The following is a 22,111-nucleotide window of genomic DNA, read 5'->3' as shown; positions in this document are numbered from 1 at the left end:
CACCTTGCATGGCGTGTCTCAGCTCTTAGTCAGTCCGCAGCTCCCAGAAAGCCAGGAGGAGCCAGAGTGAGTGCATGCACAGCGGAAGTGGAGAGTGCCCTTCTGACCCTGTGGCGACGCGTGGGGAGTCCGAAGGAAACGAGGACAGAGGAGGCCGCCTGGCCCCCTGGCTGTGCCGGCAACACGAGGGCTTGGTGTGTGTGCGATCGTGGGCGCTGCGAGTCGGTCTGGGGGCTGCCGGAGTGCAGAACAGCCTGCCCTGTGCGCACAGGACGTGGAATTAAGGGATAGGGCCACCCAAGGGTCTTGACCCAGAAATCTTCCCAGGATTGGCATGTGTGTCACTGCCCTGCCACTGTCATCTGTTTAAAAAAAAAAAAAAAAAAAAAAGTCCCAAAGTATGTGACACGAATTGTTCGGGGCTTTATCCTGGTTTAGTTTTTTTGTCCCCAGTTTGCCATGGCTTAAAAGTAGTTGGCTTTCTGTCATGCTGGGGAAGAGGAAGGAGCTCTCCAGGAGGAGGATAGTCCTGGCTCAAAAGGGACTTCGGCTGTAGCTAGAGAAGCAACCTCAGTGTGCCAGATGAACAGGTCACTAGGGGCTCAGTAAATGGTATAAGGTCTGGGCGGGCAGGCAGTCTGGAGACTTGAGGCCACCTGCTCATCTGTTTGTGTGTATCTTCACGGTCAGCCGGGCAGGTGGCCGTGCTAAGACCTGAGGCAAAGGGTGAGGGTGGGGGGAAAGAGCCAAAGAGAGAAAGGGACCAGGTCCTGCCCCCAGGATGTCCTAATCAGGTGCAGGTTAGGAGATATGAGCATGGCGGGGGTGGGGAGAAACACACAATGATTCATATGACCTTATGAATGTTGGCTCCGTTATTCATTACTCTTCCTGTGGCCAGGCTGATCCTGGTAGCCTGCATCTTGAGATTCACCACCCAATTGTATAAATGTCTCACTCCACCCCTTCTAGCCTGGTCCCTCCTGGTCTGGACGTTCCAACCTCCTCCCCATGCCTCCGGCCTATCCTGCCCACGTTCATGCTGTCAAGGCTCAGGGAGTCTGAGTCCGGCTGCCTGCTTGAGGCTAGCCCAGCCAACTCAGGCAGGATGTCTGAGCGAGGGGCCAGGCCAGCTTGGGAGCCAGGCAAGGGAACTGGACAGTTGACCAAGTAGAGCAGGTGGCTGGGCTCTGCCCGACCCAGTCGGGGTCTCAAGCTCTTGCTCATCGGCGCGTGCGTTTAATTTTGCTTCATTATCAACTTGAGTCCAGCACAGAGGCAGGAGGCACAGATAAGGTTCGAGCCTGGAACCGCCTCCTAGGGAAGGTTACGAAAGCCAGTGCAGTCTGCTTCTAGACTTCTCCCGGGGCTAAGTCCTGGGGCTGAGAGTGAGGGCTGAAGAGAAAGAACCAGGGAGAAAAGGGCCAGTCCCCGCCCTCAGGGATGTCCCAGTCTGCCTCTAGGTATCAAACATGCGGTACAGGGAGGAAAAAAAAAAAGATGATGGATAATACACTTCTGAACATTGACTCAGTGTTCTTCTCTCTTTTCCTGTGGTTGGTCTGGAGAGACTGATCCTGATAGATTGCTTTCAGAGTGAGTTTTCCCAGACTCCTCCGGGTGCACGCCGGGGTGGGCGGGTTGGTGACCCGATCTCTGAGTACATATTGTTCGCTTACCTCACTGGCTGGCTAGAAATTACTATGTGCAAACCACACAGGGAAAGGAAATATGTTCCTTTTCTCAAGTTTGTGTGTGCCCGTGTGGGTCCGGATTCTTCGAAAACGCACGCTGTGTATCCTGCGGGTGGAGTCCAAAGCCAACTTCACACGATTCCCTAGGTCCCAGGGTCTCATCAAAGCAAGAGTTTATGAGCATCTCTGGGTCCGACCACTGGTCATTTAGGTGACCACAGGCCATCACTTTAGTCCACAGACCCAGACACGCAGCAGTGGTTCAGGGGGGAAATAGAAGGAAACCACGAGGAATGCTAACTGGTTCCCTGACCCTCACCGGAAAGATCCCACATGGAAAGTTAATCACCTCCTTGAAGCTTTTAAAGCCAAAGAGACCCAAGGGGCCACACACACATAGCCCTGGACTCTAAGGGGCTCATGAGCTCTTCTGTCCTGGGGTCGGCTGGGGTCAGCAGGGTGGGGCGAGGTGGCAGCACGCAGGTGCTGACAGTGGGCCAGTGGGACAGACAGCAGACTGCCTCAGACTTCAGGAAAGTGGGAGGAGGGACATTAGGGGACCTCACTGTGGTCAGTTTCCTGCTGTGTTTGGAAGAAACCCAGGATGGGGCACGGTGGTGATACAGAGGCATCGGATGGTCCTTAAGTAAGAACAGCTAAGCCTAAGTGCATTTGAAGGAAGTCTGCCCCTGTTCTATTTGCTCACCTCCCCCTGTTTGTGAAATGTAATTCTTCTGCGGACGTTGAGTGACTGGCCTTTGAGTCGTGAGAACTGCCCGTCTTGCAGACGAATGGCCCATTGCTGAGCAGTCTTGTAGGGGGTGGTGTGGAAGGCACACAAAATACGGCCTCTGGTCTAGAGTCAGAGGCACTTGGACCTGAGTTGGCCAGACGTTGTGGGCCGGATGAGCAGGTGCTGTTCTGGCTCCCTGTTCCAGCGGAAGGTGGTGAGTGTAAGCACACCCTGGTCTTTGAACGTTGTCATTACTGTGTCCATTAGGAATCTTGAAACACGTTGAACAGATCGATTAAGAATGGTGTCGGCGGCCAAATGTAATACCCTGAAACCTCCCTACAGTGCCTTCCGTCTCTCAGAGTCCACTCTGTCGGGTCACGTCCTCCGTGAGATCATCTGGTCCTAAATTGCTCTCGGTACTTGAGAAACTAAATCATTTTGATGGGGTCCAGTTGAACCCACCTTACCCCAGATCCCATTTGGTTCGGGTTTGGGTTTGGGTTTGGGTTCTTTCTGAGATATCGTTGGCATATAACATCGTATTCGTTTCAGGCGTACAATATAATGATAGGATATATGTATATATTGCAAAATGACCTCCACAAAAAATTTAATTAACATCCAGCACTACTCATAGTTACAACACCCACTTGGATTTGAACAGGCTTTTGTGTCCAAACCTCACAGAAAATTCTTTGCCCGTGTGGCCACTCTCCCTGGAATTGTGACCTTCTCTCCCAAGAGGCTCGTGGAGGTGGCTTGTTGGGGAGCAAACAGGTCACTGCACACCTACGAACCAAATGCTCTGCAAAGGACAGGAACCACCATCCAGACTCGGGGTGTGGCGCATGGCCAAGCCAATTTCCCAGTGACCCCGGTCGGTATCCCAAGCTAACCATATTAAGTTAGGATTAAACTGATCATTCATAAGTGTTCACCGCCTACTTGTTATGTGACCAGCATCGTGCTAAGCCCTAGGGGGGCTCAAAGACTCCCCTGTTCTCAAGCCTTTAATAGTATAGTTGGAAATCAGGACCCAGGAAGCAGAGCAACTGAGTATTACATTTCGTGAAGTAGACAGGGGTGAATTCTGAGATTGCTGTAAGCCGGAGGAGTGGAAGATTCGGGAAGGTGGGGTGGAATGTGGAAAGGTAGAGATCAAGAAGGGCATGGGTCGGGGGGGTGGAGATGCAGGGAGGGGAAGAACCAAGTGCCCGGAAGGCCAGGCATGACAAAGGTGTTCCGGGAGCATAATACATGATGTGTCAAGCAGACAGCGCCGGAGGAGATGTTGGGAGGATGTTAGCTGGGAGCACTGGGCTTACAGCTGCAGAACTGGCTGGAGGGACAATGCGAGGTGAACAAAGGGATCGCCCGTTGGAAAGTGAGGACCGGAGGACAGGTGAGGGGAGGAGCCAAGGCTGTAGAGGTCGTTTGGGGAAAGACCCACTCCATGATAGCAGTTGAAGCACTGAGTAGAGAGGGGCTTGAGGTTTTCCCATCAGGATCAGAGAAAGATGGTGACAGGAACTGGAGACCGTGCAAGGTGAAGGAGTTCACCTGTAAAAGGACAGTGCCTGCTTTTTCAGCTAGAGCTGAAAAGACTGGCGGCTGCCTCTAGGGTTTTTCTTTTAAGATGCTGGAAGCTTCGCTGTATTTAAGAGCAGAAGGGAGGAGGCAGCAAAGAGGAAGATGCTGGAGGGCTTGATGTCCTTCTAGGACTGAGCCACCCAGGAAGGGAGAGCTGCCACCAGTGCCATGGAGGAAGGGACAGCTGTGGAGACTCTGAAGTTTCGGTGGTCACCCGAGTGGAAGGGGGGAAGCCGCCCACCCAGGGAGAAGGTAGCGTGGGGCAGCACGGAGAGGGAGGAGCAGTGTGGGAGGATGGTGAGAGGGGGATGGAGAGATGGGCGGGCAGCAGCAAAGGCTCATTCGAGGAACACGTAGCTTACGAGCTCTTTGCCTTGAGCAAATCACGTAAGATCTCTGTGCCTTAGTTTTCTCATCGGTAAAATAGAGCTAATAAAGCCTACCTGATGGGATTGTGAGGATCGAATTAGATGCTGGGTGGAGACGTACTCAGAGCCGTGACTAGCCCACAGGAGGTGCTTCCGAGTGTGCACTGTGATAGTGGGACCGTATCCGGTGGGAACAGGTGCTGTGAGAGAGAGAAACCCGAGTGGCTGGTTGGGGGAGGGGGCTTTGGCTTTAGCTGTGAAGGTCTGGGAAGGCCTTTCTAAGAGGAGGTGACATTTGCCGAGGCGGCCATCTGAAGAAAGAGCGGCAGATGCTAAGGCCCTGAGGTAGGGACATGAGTGGCCAGTGTGGCTAGAGGAGTGAGGGTAGAAGACCAGACTGGAGAAATGTCCGGGGCCAGCTCGGGTGGGGCCTGCGAGGACAGGACAGAAATCTAGCTTTTCACCCAGTAACAATGGGAAGCATTGGAGGGTTGAAGCAAGGAAGTGGTTTGCTCCTCCGAGGGGTTTGGGGAGGATCTCTCTAGCACCTTTCATGGAACAGCCTGCAGGGGTAGGGGTGGGAGGGATGGGCCATCCCCGCACAACATACACAGATCGGGTAGTCACGCCAGGGCAGCCAGAGCACAGAGAGCACGAAAGCACTCATTTGTCAGTCTCCCTCATTTGTCCACCCTCTTCTTGGTGCATTCCCTTGCCCAGGCACAGAGAAGGCTCTAAAGACAGTTTCTGTGCCCAGGAAGAGCAAAGGGTAGGATCGCACCCAGACCCCTCCCCCACAAAAAAGCATGTGATGGAGACCCTGGAGCATGAGGGTTCCTGGTCACCCCTCTGTTCCTCGTGCTTGTCCCCAGGAGGAGGTCCCGTGCCTTGGCCCGGGGCTCCATGGGCTCTCTGGGACCCTGCCGTCACCTGGCTCTGTGAGACGCCCCTCGGCTCACCAGGCTGGTCCCGGGGCTACTTTGAGTTGGCTCAGTTGCTTGGATCCTGCTGCTGCTCCCAAGTCTCGGTTTCCGTGGCAGGCTGGGAGCCGCTGCTGTTCTCTAATCCACAGAAAGGAGTAGGGTGAGTGGGTTTTGCCCACGCCACACCCCTTCCCAAACCCTCATGCCAACCGTTGGGTCATCCAGAATACCTGCAGAGGACACCTGAGCTGCTGTCCTCTTGGCCCACCCAAGTGCCCCTTGGATTGTGAAGGGCTCAGCCCACACGGGGACATGTCTTCACGAGCACTGGGAAGGGACAGAGAGGGACTCATTGTCATGGGGATTGGGGGCGGGGGCGGGGGGGACCTCCACGTGTTGGAAATGGCTTGCAAGTGGCTGGACGCTGAAGGCACGGCCCCGGCCCCCGCCGTGCCGCCAGCCCATCCGGGTACCCGCACAGGGACTGTCTCTGCTGTCAGGGAGCGCCCGATCCAGTTGGGGGAGCGTGAGAAGGCACAGGGCATCCTGGAGCCACACCCTGCCCAGACCCACTGCCCAGAAGCCTGGTTGGCTTTGGGGCCAGGTTGGTGGGAAAGGTTGCCATTCTGTGCCTGTGCAGGCCTGCGAAGGTGTTCTTCTGACAGGTTTTTGCCATGTTAACCATGGCCCCCGTTCCCTGGTGGGTAGCAGAGTCCTGTTTCCTCACCCCAAGCTCGTCCGCGGGGAATCGTACCTCCGGGGCCGATCCCAGCCTTCCCTCAGTCCCCACCGGGCTGTGACCAGCCGTCTGGGTTGCAAGAACCCCATGCCCCGTCCTTAGGACACTTTCCCTTCCTGAAGGACCTGTTCAGCCTCCTGCTGCTTATTCTGCTCCCTCTACCCCTTTCCTGTGCCTCTTTTCTGACCTTCTGACCTTGGCTCTTTAATTATTTTCTCTTTGTCCCTGTTGTGGGGTAGTTTGGGCCAGAGGGCTGCTAGGTGGTAGCATAAGGCTCCAGGAGGAACATCGACGTGAAATAGCCGGTCTTCCCTCACCTTCCCCTCCTCACCTTCTCCCGTGGGAAGTCATTCACGTGTTTGCTTCCGGCCCTCCCTCCCCCACCAGCTTATACCAACAACCAGGCGGACATCGCCACCCAGGGCTGGTTCATCGGGCTCATGTGCGCCATCGCCCTCCTGGTACTGATCCTGCTCATTGTCTGTTTCATCAAGAGAAGTCGAGGTGGCAAGTATCCAGGTAAGATGTAACAGGCGAGTGGGCTTGGGGGGGTGGGGCCGGCAGGCTTTCCTGGGAGCCGCCAGGTCCGGGGGCGGGGGGGGGGTTCTGTTCTCCCCGTGAGCCCAACCCCTGCCGAGCTCGGACGTACAGTCCTCCTGCCTGGTCTGTGCATCTGAGAGGTGCCGGAGAGCACTTGAGTTAATTAAGCTCGCCCAAGGTGGGCGGACGGCGTGGTCCAGGCAGCTCCAAAGAGGGGCTAGAAGGAACGCTGGCTCCTGTTAAGAATGACCTTCCCTCCCCTTGGCACACCATCCATCTGCTTAGCAAATTGACTTGTTTCAACCTGAATCCCATTAGGATCCTGTGTCCCAAGGAAGGAGGAAGGAAGAAAGGTATTTTCTCTGCGAGAGAGAGAATGGAGAGGGGAGGGTCTGGAGGGAAGAAGCACACCCGTGAGGCTCTCGGTCACTGGGCTGTAATGACAGATACCCCAACAGAGGCTCAGGAGCTCCTGCGTGAAGGGCAGGCAGAGGCTGAGGGGTGGCTTGCGTGATACAGACTCCCTCGGTCCTGAAGGAGCTTGGGGCTTCCCAGAGAGTCCCAAAGCGCCATTTCTCTTCTGGGGGCCTCAAGAACCACCAGCCCAGACAAACCAAGGTCAAGGACAAGGACCTCTGGCATTCGTGCTTCTGGAAATATTGATTGTTTTTCAAACAGGGGCAAGAAAGCCATCTGTCTGTGAGGGAGTGGGTAGGATGACAGAGACAGGATAATGGATGACCCAGAGAATGAAAATCCTGCTGGTCTGCAAAATGAAATTACTCCCTGCCCCCTAAAGCACAGCCCGTGCTCCCCAAATGCCTGCCTCTCCCGGCCTCTAAACAAGTCCTCCTCCGGGGGCCCCCTAAAACTCAACTCAGAGAGAAGATGCTTTTATTTCCTTCCCCTGCCCACATTCCCTCAGACCCCAGGATTCTAAAGAATCTCCTTGAAGTGAGGCACATGTCTGTTTGTGAGGAAGGGCAGGAAATTCTAATTCTTCATTGGCAAATGACGTTTTCTTTCACTTGGTTGTGCTGCGTGGGGATTGTTTTTCTTCTATAAGAGAGAAAGCTCTACAGCCAGGGAGTAGAACGGCCTTACTGAGCTCACCCCCAACCCCCCACGCATCAGATAAACTCTGAGCCGTCCTTTGCCCGTGTAGAAAGTGTTCCATTCCAGAAAGCTCTCAAGGCTTACTGCCTTCCCTCCAGATACAGGGTAGGGCCCTGGTCCAGTAGAAAGATGAGTGAACCATGAGGCCTGGGCTCTAGCTTTCACTCTAGACTTTATTCAGTTACTAATTAGTTATATGACATGTTCTTCATTTTCCAAGGGCTCAGTTTCCCTCTCCTTAAATGGGGCGATTCTCTGCCCTGTACCTCAGGAAGGATACATAAAGAGCCATCCGCGTAAGTGTCCATTGTGTGCCAGGCTCTGTGCTGAGTGCTCAGGACACCAGAAGAAAGATGATCGGTCCCTCAACACACTGCATTGGGCACAGAGGGAACGTCACAGCATGAAACAGGGCCTTGGAGGGAGGTATAGGGACAGGGAGTCGCACAAACAAGTGAGGTCACAGATGTGAAAGCATTTTCCATTCTGAAGGTGCGTACGGAGCGTAGGGCCCTCTGCCCTCTGCCCAGGGCACTCTGCTAGGGGCTTTTAAGAGACAGACGCAAATTATGATAAGAGAGGGCAGACCAAGGGAGGGTCACATCCATTGGGTGTTTGTGGCCAACCTCACAGAGAGGTGGTGGGGAGCCAGGTGGGAGGACATTTCAGCTGCCAGTGGAGATGTGCAGAAACCGCAGCCATGAGGAAGCAGTGGCACCATGAACTTGACACCCGGTGAAACCAGGGAAGGACGAGGGAGGCATTGATGGCGCCTCGTTGAGAGGGAGAGTGTTGCTGAGCCCAGAGGTGGTGCCTTGACCGTGCAGTCAGGGTCCCAAGGAGCAGAGGCATAATCATCGTGTCTGTGTCTTTGCTTCTCTTACCGACCAAGTGCGAGAAAAGAAGGATGTTCCCCTTGGCCCTGAAGACCCCAAGGAAGAGGATGGCTCCTTTGACTACAGGTGTGTGATCTGTTTGACTCCTGCTCACCCCCGCGTCGGGTAGGCGGCTGTCCTCACTGCCCCCTTGTCATCCATTGGTCTGTCACTTCTGCCTCTCGGACGGCCTCTGCTCGTCCTGATCGCGCCGGACACGGCTGCCTCCTTGAAGGCAAGACCGACGCTGATTTGAGGAACAGCATTTCATTCATTCAGCTGCACAACTCAGATTTTTTCGAGCTCCTTATTTGTATGTTTTCACCTTTTTACTGCGAGAGCACATGCTGGGAACCCCCTTGCTACGAAACGAGCTGTTGGCTTTCTCTCTGCCCACATCCCCACCCTGACCCTGTAGACAACCGCCCGGGGAATGGACGTTGTCTTGAGAGCTCAACTCCGTGAGAAATGAGGGGTAGTGTTAGATGTGGTGGGTGGGGAGGTTCTAGACCTTTTCCTCATGAACTTGAATGATATCTCTGGGCTCTAGCCCCGAACAGGCCTTGGAGAGGCCTCTGGCCAGTGCCCGTCTCAAATCAGAGGACTGAGGCCCAGGCAGGGAAGTGACCTGCCCAGGACGCCCACCCACATCTGCCACCCAGTGAGCTGGTGGCACAGCTGGAGAAGCCAGGGGCCCGACTTCCAAGTTACTGCTAGTGGGCAACATCACAACCCCCATCAGACCTGGATGGGCCTTCATATCGGGCGTAACAAAGTTGTAATCTCCCTTTTGATGGCAAATGTATGTTGAGTTAAGGAAAGATGCTGGGCGGGTCCTGGAGTCTCATTCCCAGACCAAGGTGGGCGGAAGGAAATGCTCTGATTGGAGCCCTGCTTGCCCACCCCCACCCTGTTACTCCCTGGGGTGACATCACCCCGCCTTCCCCTGACCTCTCCTTATCCTATCCTCGGCCTCCGCCACTGTGCTCAGCAGCAGCCGGACAGGCAGAGTCAGCTCAACGGGCGGCAAAGACACTGCCCACCCAGGAGTCCATCTGGATGCTTACGAACGTCCATCCATCCAGTCCCGACATCTCCAAGAGCCTCTTAAGAGGGCAAACACGAGAGGCCCCTCCCCTGACTGTCCTCAGCACCCCTCCTGGGGCCCATCTTCCTCAGGGGCTGAGAGCTATTCCCTGGCCATCAGTTCTGAAGGACATGGAACTTCCCTCCCCCAGACCCTCAGCGCAGCCATAGAAGAGGGGTGAGGCCCTCCTCGTATTCAGGGCCAGGCAACCTGTGCTATGAGAAGCTGCTTCCTCAGGCGCCTCTCCTCCCCCAGACACCAAAGCTGTTGGGCAAGAACACCTGCCTTCTCCCCACCCGCTCCCCTGGCCCACCCACATTGAGGCTGTATATACACACACAGATGCATCCACGGGCCCACACACCACGCACACACGCGCCTCGGTTTGGGCTCAGCAGTGAAGCACCTCTCTGGTGGGTCTGCTTCTCTCTGCCTTGTGTGCCCACCTATTTCTCCAGGGTCTCGGGGAAGATGGGCGGACAGGTGTCTAGGGCCCCCCCATCATTCTGGTTCCTCTTGAGCTTCCCGTAGAAGAGGTCTTTCTTCCCAGATTGAGATCCTCATTCTCCACAAGAATCTGACACACCGAGGACCCCTCCCTCCGCCTCCCACCCGAGCTGGGCCATTGGCCGCATTTGGCTTAGGTCCCTGGAATCCCCTAGAAGCACATAGACACAATCCCCACGCTCCTGGGAAGGAGTACATGTGAAAAAGGTCAGTGAATGGGGCAAGAACCCAGTAATTAGAAGCTGCTCATTTCAAAACGTGAGCCCCACTCCCCATCGAGACTCAGGTTAGCCCTAGAGACCTGCCTGCCTCACTAGGCCTGCCTCTCCCGTAGCGCTGCCATCGGAGAAGGCAGGCTGAGTTAATGGGGCACAAGAGGGAGCGGGCTAATAGCTTTCCATCTACTAACACCCAGTTCAGGCTCTGGCTCCAGACCCTCCCCTGACAGCTGTCCCTGCCCAGCACTGCTGTTAGAAGCCAACACGCAGTGCCGACTATAATGGCAACTCAGCCGGTTGTTTCCACACACGTCCAGAAAGGGCTAAGCGTGGCCCGGGGGCCAGGGGGGGGACGTTGTGTGTCTGCCCATACCGCCTGGCACCGCTGTGGTCCCGCCTGCCGGGACCCAGATTCCCGCTGGTGGCCCGGCTGCCTCCTGCGGGGGGGCCGTCTCCCCTCTGAAGTGCAGCCAGCAGCACCTGGACCCCCTCCGAGCCAAAAGGGCAGAGAGTTTTGCAGCCAAGGGAGGGGATGTGGCGCTTGAGCAGACACTGGCTGCTGGGGGTGTCTCACTTCCGGGGGGCGAGGCACAGCAGGCATCCCAGCAGGTAGAGATGCCACTTTAGCCCCCAGCCTGCCAGCTCCCCTTGCCCAGGAGGGGCTGAGGGGCAGGACCCGGGGGCCTCCAAGGAGGCTGGACAGGACCCCCTGAGACTCACCGGGCTTTGTCTCAAGTTGCTGGCGACACACGCTCGTGTGCGTGCCCCTCCCCGCGTTGCAACCTCTTTCGCTTGCCCCCAGGCAAGAGCACCTGCTCGCTGGTAAACCAGAGAGCCGACAGAGACCACACCAAGACGAGAAGGGCAGAGGCAGGGAGAGGTTTGTTTCTCAGTGGCCCCGGCCCATTGGTTTCTTGTCAAGGATAGAGCCTTTGTAGACAGAGCCACACAGATCACAGAGATTCAAAGCTAGTTCAGCCCCTCTTGATGGAGAGACTAAGGCCCAGTGAGAGGAAAGGCTTTCCCAAGACCACAGAGCCACGCAGTGACGCACATGCGACTGGGGCCCCAGCTCCTTGACCCTTCTGGCCCTGCCTGGTCTGACAAGCACACGACTCTCCTCGCTCTGGGGTGGCTGTCCTCTGCCCACTCCTACCCCAGAGAGTAGCACAGCCTCCTGAAGTGTGTCCAGAAGTGTGGGCTCCATAAAAAATTAAAATCATGGGGTGCCTGGGTGGCGCAGTCGGTTAAGCGTCCGACTTCAGCCAGGTCACGATCTCGCGGTCCGTGAGTTCGAGCCCCACGTCAGGCTCTGGGCTGATGGCTCAGAGGGATTCTGTGTCTCCCTCTCTCTCTGCCCCTCCCCCGTTCATGCTCTGTCTCTCTCTGTCCCAAAAATAAATAAACGTTGAAAAAAAAATTAAAAAAAAAATTAAAATCATAATCCCCGGCAAAAGAAAGAAAGAAAGAAAGAAAGAAAGAAAGAAAGAAAAAGAAAGAGAGAAAGAGAGAAAAGAAATGTGGGCTCCAGGCCCAGCTCTGCACCAACTTGTCGCCTCAGCTTGGGGAAGACGCCTGTCGTCTCCAGGCCTCGGGCTCCCTTCTGTCAACCAGCCAGGCAGGGGAGGGCCGGGGGGGAGTTGACTGATGACCTCTGAGGTCCTACCCTCCCTGAGCTGTGTAGTACATAGGCTTGGCAAGAGGCCAGCGGCCCTGTTCCGCCCCGCGTGGGTTTAAGCTGCACTGGGCTGGGCCAGGCCCTGATTCTCTGTGTCTCTCTGGCCAGTGACGAGGACAACAAGCCCCTGCAGGGCAGCCAGACGTCCCTGGACGGCACCATCAAGCAACAGGAGAGTGACGACAGCCTGGTGGACTATGGCGAGGGTGGCGAGGGGCAGTTCAATGAGGACGGCTCCTTCATCGGCCAGTACACGGTCAAAAAAGACAAGGAGGAGACAGAGGGCAATGAAAGTTCGGAGGCCACGTCACCTGTCAACGCCATCTATTCTCTGGCCTGATGGAGCCCCTCCGCCCAGGGCACAGCCACTACTTTGCAAGTGGGAGGAGGGGAGAGGGGGAGATGAAGCCACTACAGACCTACCACACAGCCACCACCACCTTCAGGGACAAGGGTACCACGTGGGGGTCTGCCAAGCTGTGAGGACCAGTGACCACCCAGCCAACCACAAGCCCCCTCCCGCTGACCCCCCCTGCACCCCCGAGGTGCCACCATGTGGGAGAGCTAGAGTCCTGGCTAAGCTCAGCTGGAGGGACCCCAGTCCTTTGCTCAGCTTCACAGCCACCTTGAGCCTTCCACCCCCACTGCCCGCCCTTGACCTTGGCATACACACTCACCAGTTTCTGTTGGTTACGGCCCTTTGCGTTGTCTTTGTTTTTGCTTTGTGCATCTTCCCCGCCTCCCCCGCCCCAGACCCAGGGTCTCCATTTTCTTTTCCTGGTGAACAAATGTCCCTGGATGAGGAAAGAATGAGTGGATTCTCCCCCAGAGAGGCAGAAGGATCGATCTGTAAAAGAACAGACAGAAAAGCTGTAGTATTCAAACCACCACTGGGCCAACGTATTTCCGAAGGATGCCTTTCTCGCCGTATGCCTCCCCTTGCCCCCAACCCATTCGCCTTGGCCTTGTCAGTTGCTGAGCTGGGCTTGGCTCCTTTCTGGAAAATGACAGTATTTTTGGCAGGGAGAGAGTGGGCAGGCCGCCTCGCCTCGCTCTGGGTCACTTGGGAGGTGGGCTTACCTCTTGCTCCTTGCTCTCACCCTGCCCCTTCCTCCAGAGCGTCCAAGATAAGAACCGCACTGACTCTGAAGAAGGAGTTTGAGGAACAGCAGTGGGCACTGATGGGAAAGACTTCAACTCCAGTGACCGTGTACCTCAAGCAGAAGAAAATCGGGCGTCCGGTCCCTGGGGAGCTGGGCTCACCTCCAGAGAGAAGAAAAGGACTGGGTTTCGACATCCTTCCTCCCCATCAGTGAAACCCAGGATGTGGGAGAGGGGACCTGGCCCACTGCGTGGAGGGCAGAGGGCGCCCCCTGCCACCTGGTCGGGGATCTCCACCGCTGTCCTCACAGAGATGGGACCACGTGACGCAAAAGCTTTGCTGGTGTGTTTGGGGGTGACAGGTGGTGCTCCCCCTTTCGCCTCTAGCAGATAGCATCTCGCTCAATTCTGTACGATGCTGAAACCGGTGTTTTACACGGTGCGTGGATGGGGCCTGGCCGCCCCTGAGACTGAACCAGTGTGTCCTTTCCTTGGGGTATTTACATATCAGGAGAGCCCGCGGGAACACCGCGCTGACAGTGCTGTAGAGCCTGGCCTGGGGACTCCGCGCCCTTCGTATGCCTTATGCAGCTCTGATTCCGGCCCTGCAGTTCCCAGGTTCCCAGCCCCTCCCTGCAAGCCTTGAAGCCTCCAGCAACGTCTGTCTCAAGGAGACCGGGGCGGCCTATGCGAGCGTCACAGCAGAACCAGAAGCAGCCGCTCGACACGTGCCCTGCCACCCGTGGCCCCAGATGGAGACCCTCGCGGACCGCAGTTCTCAGAGACCGAAGGCTCTGCCTTCGTCCTCCCCACCTAATCCGTTTTTGAAACCAAAGGTACCTAGCCTCAGAGAGAGATCTTGAGCCTAAGAGCAGCCCAGTAGCTGTGGCTGCAGCTAGAGTCGGTTTCGGGAGGGTGAGGCTGACCCCTAGGAATGGCCACACGCACAGCGTCCGATTAGAGCCTCCAGCTGCTTGCCGGGGGGGCAGCCTGGGCAGGAACAGGGCTGTGTCCTTCAGAGAACTTATTAAACCATTGTCTGCCACACGTTCAAGCCACAAAGGTATTAGCACTGCTTGCATCACTTAATAAGCAGTCAGTGAGGGTCAAGCCCAGAGACATACACACTCTGTCCGCGGGTGAGAAATCATAGCCTAGAGCTGAGCCAATTACGCTATTTGAACCCGAGGGCGAGTAACTGTCCTTTGGCCCAGGCCGTGGCCAGGCTTGCAGCCTAGGAGCCCGGGGGGCAGCCCTCTCGTGGTGAAAGGGGACAGGGTGAATAACGGGGGGCTAGGAGTGAGCTCAGGGGCCCCCTCCCCTGGCTTTCCTCTGTCACCTGCCTGGATACAGCGGGGCATGCCTGCAGGGTCTGCCCAGAGTCCCTCAAGGGAACGTCAGGGAAGAGTGCCTGCGAACTGAATTCAAAGACAAGCCTTTCCAGAAAACACTCTGGATCTGAGCAGACTAGCCCGTTTCTCAGGCCCTCATTCCATGTTGCACCGAAAGCAGGCCTGTAGGGCGGGAGGACCGTGCGATGTCCCGTGACTGCCGCACAGCCGGTGACCGCAGAAGGGCTTGTGCTGCCACGGGATCTTGGGGAGAGAGGATTCCCTTAGCTGTCCGCTCCTCGTTTGTGTCCCGCCAGCTCTGAGCCATCCCCCTCCGCGTAGGAAGGCAGGGCCAGCAGCCGCTTTGAGAGGCTGTCGTGCTGGGAATACTGAACGCTGCCCGCACTGCCGCCCGTCACAGCCCTCCCGGCAGGCAAGAGCCAGCCTGAGCCCGGGGAACCCATTCTCCCCAGGCAGAGATACTGAGGCATGTGGATTGCAGGGTTAGGGAGCAGCCCTCGCGGGAAGAGGGAGCCCAGAGTGGAGCCCACCCAGCTCAGCAGGAAGGCAGTGTGGCCCAGCGCTCCCTGCCAGCCGGGGCTCTCGAGCGACCACCTGCAAACGTACCAACCACGAGGCAGTGCTTCCACGGTGCTTCCGCCTGCCTGGCTGTTGGGGGTGGGGGGCGGGGGAAGTGTGGGTCATCTTGCAGCGACCCTAGAAGTCCCACCGCCTGAGCTGCCGTCCCACCTGCAGTACTCAGCCGCAGGAGCTGTGGCCTTCCTCGTGTGTCCGTTCGTGGGCTCCAGGTAGTCTCGAACATCCAGTCTGAGCTGGGCTCCGAGACCTGGAGAGGGTACCATGGTGAATAGTCGGGGGCAGCGCCCGCCTCACAGGGCTGACAGTCCACAGTGGGCACTGATCTGGAGCATGACAAATGCTTAAGCCACTAGCGGCTCCAGGCTCAAAGGGAGAAGCTTCAGAGAGAGCGCATGGCCCTGGGGACCACGTAGACCTCAGGACCAGGATGGTCAGAGACCACAGGGTGGGGTTCAGGACCAGTACCGCTTTCCGAGCCTCTTTGAGCTGCCCTTGGGGGCAAGTTGCTTGACTTGTCTGTGATTTTGGTGCCGCCGTCTCCCATATTTAGTCCCGCCTTTAAATACCTGTCCCCACCAAGGGGCAAGGGCCCACCTGAAGGGGCAGGGCGGCCAGTGCTGGAGGAGGCACGTTGCAGGGCGGGGGACAGCTGCCTCCCACTTCGCCTGGGTTCGGGTGAAGGGGACCCACCTTTCCTTACCTTGCTTTGAGGAGATGGTTAAGGTTAGGTTAAGGGAAAACCAGACTAGCTCTTTCCCGTTCCATTTGTCTTTGCCCTGGGAGGTTGGAGGCATCTGGTCCACCCCCCTCCTGGCAAGTCCCAACGTCTGGAGAAGTGTCCACCTGTCCAAGAAGCAGCCAGTGCCAACACCGTTCACCCTGCAAGGGGTATCTGCAACCTGGGCCGGATACGGCTTTCGTAGTCGCCCTGAACACAGCCTGAGAAAAGGGCCGGAAACAGATCTGAGTCTTTTTGTGGACGGTCCAGCTGAGGGACCGCCTGCCCTGCGCACACCCAGCAGCCACGCCCGGGCATGCCCACGCCTGGCGCGCGCGCACAGAGCAAGGTGGCACTTTCAGAGGGAACGCTATGGATTATGACATTGCCTTAGCGTGAGTTCACACCCTGGCCCGCTTGAGATGAGATGTGAAGTGTGGGTACGATCGACGCTCAGGGCAGGGGGAGGGGGGCCGCCCAGGTTGGACCCCGTTTGGGTGACTCCTGCAGGCAGAATTGAGAAGGGGTCTGACCCAAAGGAGAGGGCACCTTCCCCAGAAGCAGTACGGGCAGCGGCTCTTTAAGGCTCCTGGAGCCCCTTGCAGGACCAGATCCAAGCCACAGAGAGTCACAAACAGCCCACAGGACGGAAGCAGTGGAACACTTTGCCTCAGTCTTTGCAAGGCTGCTTGACTAACACAGAAGAGGTGGGGCTCCCCAGGCTCTCGGTCAGCAGGGCCGGTGCCAGAGAGTCACTTCTCAGTGGGAGGGCACTGGAGGCTGGCACAGGGCCTGCTCCCCCTTGGTGACACCTTGTGCTCACCACTCCTGCAGCCCCTGCCGAACACACACAGCTCTGCTAGGAAGAAATCACCTGGAGGATCCTGGTGGAGCTTTGCATGGTGGCTTAGGAGAAGCATGCAGGGAGGTCCCTGATTTCAAAAAAAAAAAATCAGAGGAGTCGAATGAATGAAAAACCTTGAAATGTCAGGAGTAGACCGTGCGTGCCCTAGGCAGAGCCGACCTCCTGGGCAGCCCTATCCCTTACACCAGGCAGGGTCCATCCCATGGGAGTTTAGACCAACCTTCCAGCTGTCGCTGGCCCGTTCAGCCCAAGCCAGGCCAGCACACTTCCTTCTCCCCCTTGTTGAGAACAGCCTTCCTGAGACAGGTTCAGAGAAGGATCAGCAGGAAAGGACAACCATGCAGGGAAGCCACAAGACCCCACCAGACAGTGTCTCAAGCCACACCCCAAATCAGCGCACCTCTATCAACATGTTAGCATTAAATAGAAGTTCTGGAATGATGAGGGTGGCAACGAAGTAGGTCCCAAGGTGAGTAGTTTTGGTAGCTTCAGATTTCAGCATGCAAAGGAATCACAGAGCTGATCTAATGGGAATGACTCATTGTACAGACAAGGACACTAAAATCCAGGGACGGGAAGGCGCTGGCCCAAGGTCACATGGCTGGTAAATCAGGGTGAGGGTAGGGCTTGAACTCCGGCCTTCTGACTCCTTGTCCAGGGTTCCTTCATCTCACCGCAGCTGCCTCCTTGGAAATAGAGGTGTAACTTAACATCCGTCCCGCTGGTTCGCTCTCCATACCTCTTATCACTTCTGCATTGCCCGTACGCCTCCCAAAATGAAAGACACAAAGGATTTTTCTGAGGCCAAGATCAGTCAGTCTGTGGCAGCCTGTGGTGAAGCCAGCTGCGCCGTTAAGGCCCGACCCAGGCCAGGAGAGAGTGACGAGCTGACTGGCGTTTGTCACTGTGAAGTCTAGACTGTACTCTAGAGTGGTTATCTCTTGTTTCAGGACACTTGGGGCCCGCAGCATCCTGTGTCCCTCGGGCACTCTCTCCGCCCGGCTCTCGGCCATGGGGTGCTGAGGGATCCGCTGGGCCGGAGTTCAGCACATGTAAAGACTTCAGTGAAGCAATAAACACAAAAATCTGGGAGAAGAAATCCAGACTTTTGTGCCCTACTCTGTTTCTTTTTCAAAAATGATGCCGATTGGATGGCCCTGCCCCTGTTCTTTTGTTCTGATCTCCAAATTCGACGTCCTCAGTCAGTGTTGTCCCTCTGCCCAGCTCCCAGCTCTTTGCCAACTCACACTCCTCCTGAGCTGAGCATCAGTCGCCTGTGACGTGGCCGCCTTCTGTCCTGGTCCTGCCCTCCCCCCCAACCCACGCTGGCCCCAGAGGACCTTTTGCCCCGCCTCTCCCAGCACACGCCCCCTCCCACAACCATTCCAAGTTGTTCCTTTCGGTGGGCATATATTTTCCCAACGATTCCATGCCTTCCCGCGTACCCGCACACCTGCAAATTGATCTTTTTTCCATTGGTTAAATATTTAACTCTCCATGGCAGACCTTGTTTTAACCCCTCTCACATCATGTTCTTTCCTTTTTGCGAGTTCTTTTGCATTAACCAACATTGTCAGCGACAGATGCGAATCTGAGGGTGTCACGCGTGACCTTCAGCAGGGAAGACTTCCGGGCCGTGGAGGACCATCTAATACGTGGACTTATAAACTGACTGCATGAGCAATGAAAAGGCCAAATTATTCAGAATTTTTTTTTGAATCACTGTAAAAAAAAAAAACTGATTTCTTTTGTATAGAGAACACTAAACGTATAATAAAAGTTGTTCAAAATGGACTCTGGCCAGACGATTTGTTCATTTTCTACACTTAATGGAAAGAGGGAGAGGGGTGTCGGCATTAACAACAGAGTGAATCAAAAGGGTTTTCCACGGACACCAGACAGCACGCACTTAGGGAATCTGCTACACCAGCCCCCATCTTGAAGTTGGTCTTACCCTGGAAGACTTGTTGGCACAATTTGAGCTTTAAATATACAGTGACTCATGTGGCGATGCGTACAGCCGTGGAGATACCCTGGTTCAATACGAGTGTAGTGTGCTTACGCACCATTTAAGAAGAGCCATGTTGGAATAAAGGGGGCACCTGGGTGGTTCAGTCGGTTGAGCGTCCGACTTCGGCTGAGGTCACGATCTCACAGTTTGTGGGTTCAAGCCCGGCGTCGGGCTCTATGGTGACAGCTCAGAGCCTGGAACCTGCTCCGGATTCTGCGTCTCCCTCTCTCTCTCTGCCCCTCCCCCATTCACACTCTGTCTCTCTCTCTCAAAAATAAATAAAAATTAAAAAAAGAAAGAAGTGCCACGTTGTGGGGGTGCCTGAGCGGCTGAGTCATTTAAGCTCCAGACTCCTGATTTCGGCTCAGGTCATGATCTCACGGTTCATGAGATCAAGCCACACATGGGGCTCTGTGCTGACAGCACAGAGCCTGCTTGGGGTTCTCTCTCTCTCTCTCTCTCTCTCTGCCCCTCCCCTGTTCATTCTCTCACTCCCTCTCTCTTTCTCTCTCAAAATAAAAAATAGACTTAAAAATTTTAAATAAAAAAAGAAGTGCCATGTTGGGGATGCTGGCAGAAGGGGAGCAGTGAAGCTATCTGTACCTCTGCCCTTAGATGGGAGAATACCAGCATATTTAATATTGTTGAAATAATGAATAATACTGCCTACAACAAACCAAAAACCTCAGTAGACTCAGAGGAACCTCAATCAACAAGCAAATGGGGAGGGAAAGAAGCAGAGAGGGCTGTGTTGGTCAAGGGGCACTACTCAACAGCTACGCCCCCTTTCTTGATTCTCCGGCCGGGAGTTGTGCTAATTCTCAGTGAGGAGTGGCCCTCTGCCCATCACCCAGGCATGGGACCCCCCCAGACATTGGAATGGCAAGGGACCCCCAGACATTGGAACTCCCTCTCCTTGGGGTGGTGTGGCGGCTAGAGAGTGGGCAGGGCTGGGAGGTGGTTCTGGTCGTGTAGAAAGATAACTGATGGTTTACAAGTCCAGCTCCCCTGGATAAAGAACAACCAAGTAACTCTCCATCCCACCTGTGTTTACTCTCCTTTCACCAGTCCTCAGAACAGACGGTGACTTGAGGGGCTATTGTCTCATTAGATTAAAATGAGGGCTGATTATTTGCAAAGATGGCGGAGCAGCATGGAGACCCTGAGCTTGTCTCGTCCCTGAGATCCAGCTACATCAGCACCAAAACGTTTTTGAACACCTAGGAAATTGATCTGAGGATCAACACAACAATTTGCATAACTTGAGCCACAGAACTCTGGGAGAGAAGAGCCAAGGAGGGTGGGGAGCTGTTTTTGTGGAGAGAGGACAGCGAAAGGGGGAGAGTGCAGTGAATCAGGATCATGCAAAAAAAGCACTTCCCGGAAAGTAGCTGGAGAGAAAGGAAGGAAGGAAGGGAGGAAGGAAGGAAAGGAGGGAGGGAGGGAGGGAGGGAGGAAGGAAAGAAGGGAGGGAAGGAGGAAGGAAGGAAGGGAGGGAGGAAGGAAGAGTGAAAACACTCGCAGGGGAATGAATAAAATAAGGGCGGATTCCGGGTCTTGCTCCTCCTGAACCTCTCTGTTCACTCCTTGGAATACGAGAAAGAACCTTCGTCATTGCTCTCAATTTCACAAGCCGTCTCTGAAATGTGCCCCTCATGTCCATGTGTACCGTCCCACCAGTAGTCCAAGCCTCATCTTGAATCGACAGTGTCCTTGACACTCCTGTTACCTCCTCCCCACTCGAAACTACAGCCCAAGGGATCTTCTAAAATACAAATCTGATCACGTCACTTCTTTCTTAAAATCTTCAAGTCGGCTACAATACCTTCAGTCTGTTACAATGGGATAGAATCTTTAAAAAAATTTTTTTTAAACACTTAATGAATTTTATTTTTTTAAACTTCTTCAGGTCTTTATTTCTTTTTTTAAATTTTATTCTTTTGTTTTTTAAATCTTACATCCAAATTAGTTAGCATATAGTGCAACAATGATTTCAGGAGTAGATTCCATAATGCCCCTTCCCCATTTAGCCCATCCCCCCTCCCAAAACCCCTCCAGTAACCCTCTGTTCTCCATATTTAAGAGTCTCTTGTGTTTTGTCCCTCTCCCTGTTTTTATATGATTTTTGTTTCCCTTCCCTTATGTTCATCTGTTTTATCTCTTAAAGTCCTCATATGAGTGAAGTCATATGATATTTGTCTTTCTCTGACTAATTTCACTTAGCATAATACCCTCCAGTTCCATCCACATGGTTGCAAATGGCAAGATTTCATTCTTTCTGATTGCCGAGTAATACTCCATTATATATATATATATATATATGTGTGTGTGTGTATATATATATATATATATATATATATACCACATCTTCTTTATCTATTCATCCATCGATGGACATTTGGGCTCTTTCCATACTTTGGCTGTTGTCAATAGTGCTGCTATAAACATTGGGGTGCATGTGTCCCTTCGAAACAGCACACCTGTATCCCATGGATAAATGCCTTGTAGTGCAATTGCTGGGTCGTAGGGCCGTTCTATTTTTAGTTTTTTGAGGAACCTCTATACTGTTTTCCAGAGTGGCTGCACCAGCTTGCATTCCCATCTTTTAAAAATTTTTTGAATGTTTGTTCATTTTTTTAAGAGACAGAGAGTGACAGCATGAGCGGGGGAGGGGCACAGAAAGGGAGATACAGAATCCAAAGCAGGCTCCAGCTCTGAGCAGTCAGCACAAAGCCTGACAAGGGGCTCAAACCCACAAACTGTGAGATCATGACCTGAGCCAAAGTCAGATGTTTAACAGACTGAGCCACCCAGGTGCCCCTATAAGGGGATAGAATATTAACGCCTTGGCTTGGCATGTTAGACCTTTTGTGATCTGACCCTTCCTTCTGCAGCCTCATTTTTCACCACTCTTCCATGTATGCCCCAATTTCTGGCCATTTCAATGTTTCCTGCTCCCCCAACATACGATGGTTTCTCACACTTCCCTGCTTTGGTAATTCGAGTGCACTCAAAAGCAACTATTAATAACTCTGTGCCAATTAATGCTGTAAGGTAAGTAGGATAGAGTTCGGGTCCTCGAGAAGCTCAGACTATCGTAAGAGACAGTCAAGTAAGCAAAGCAATGTTATAGAGGCATCTGGCTGGCTCAGTTGGTAGAGCATGAGTCTCTTGACCTCAGAGTCGTGAGTTCGAGCCCAACATTGGGACTAGAGTTTACTTTAAAAAAAATTCAATGTCATAGCATCCAGGACAAAGGGCTCAATAAATGTGGGTTCAACAAATGAATGATGGCCCAAAGGTGAGTCTGTTTGATACATCCTCCTCCCGACCTTCCACATGCCCCTTCTTCTGGATAATTCGTAATCACTGAAGTAATGCTCACAATGGGCCCTTGCAACTCCTGATTCCCGG

At 54.5% G+C, this 22,111-nt stretch overlaps 1 protein-coding gene across 17 annotated transcripts in view; it reads left to right on the top strand.

Moving 5' to 3' along the window:
* The window catches only part of NFASC (neurofascin), a 181,378-nt gene extending 162,898 nt beyond the window's left edge, over positions 1-18,480 (top strand). For all 17 annotated transcript variants that reach the window (XM_027074833.2, XM_027074839.2, XM_027074831.2 and 14 more), the window contains 3 exons: positions 6,438-6,569; positions 8,599-8,668; positions 12,180-18,480. In XM_027074833.2, the coding sequence (XP_026930634.1) occupies positions 6,438-6,569; positions 8,599-8,668; positions 12,180-12,411 (434 nt within the window). In that variant the 3' untranslated portion in view covers positions 12,412-18,480. The remainder of the gene's footprint in view (positions 1-6,437; positions 6,570-8,598; positions 8,669-12,179) is intronic.
* The last annotated feature ends 3,631 nt before the right edge of the window (positions 18,481-22,111 follow it).

This window comes from Acinonyx jubatus, chromosome E4, assembly GCF_027475565.1.
Source record: "Acinonyx jubatus isolate Ajub_Pintada_27869175 chromosome E4, VMU_Ajub_asm_v1.0, whole genome shotgun sequence".
Classification (NCBI taxonomy): domain Eukaryota; kingdom Metazoa; phylum Chordata; class Mammalia; order Carnivora; family Felidae; genus Acinonyx; species Acinonyx jubatus.
The sequence above is the reverse complement of the archived record's forward strand: the minus strand, read 5'-3'. Positions and strand labels throughout refer to the sequence as shown.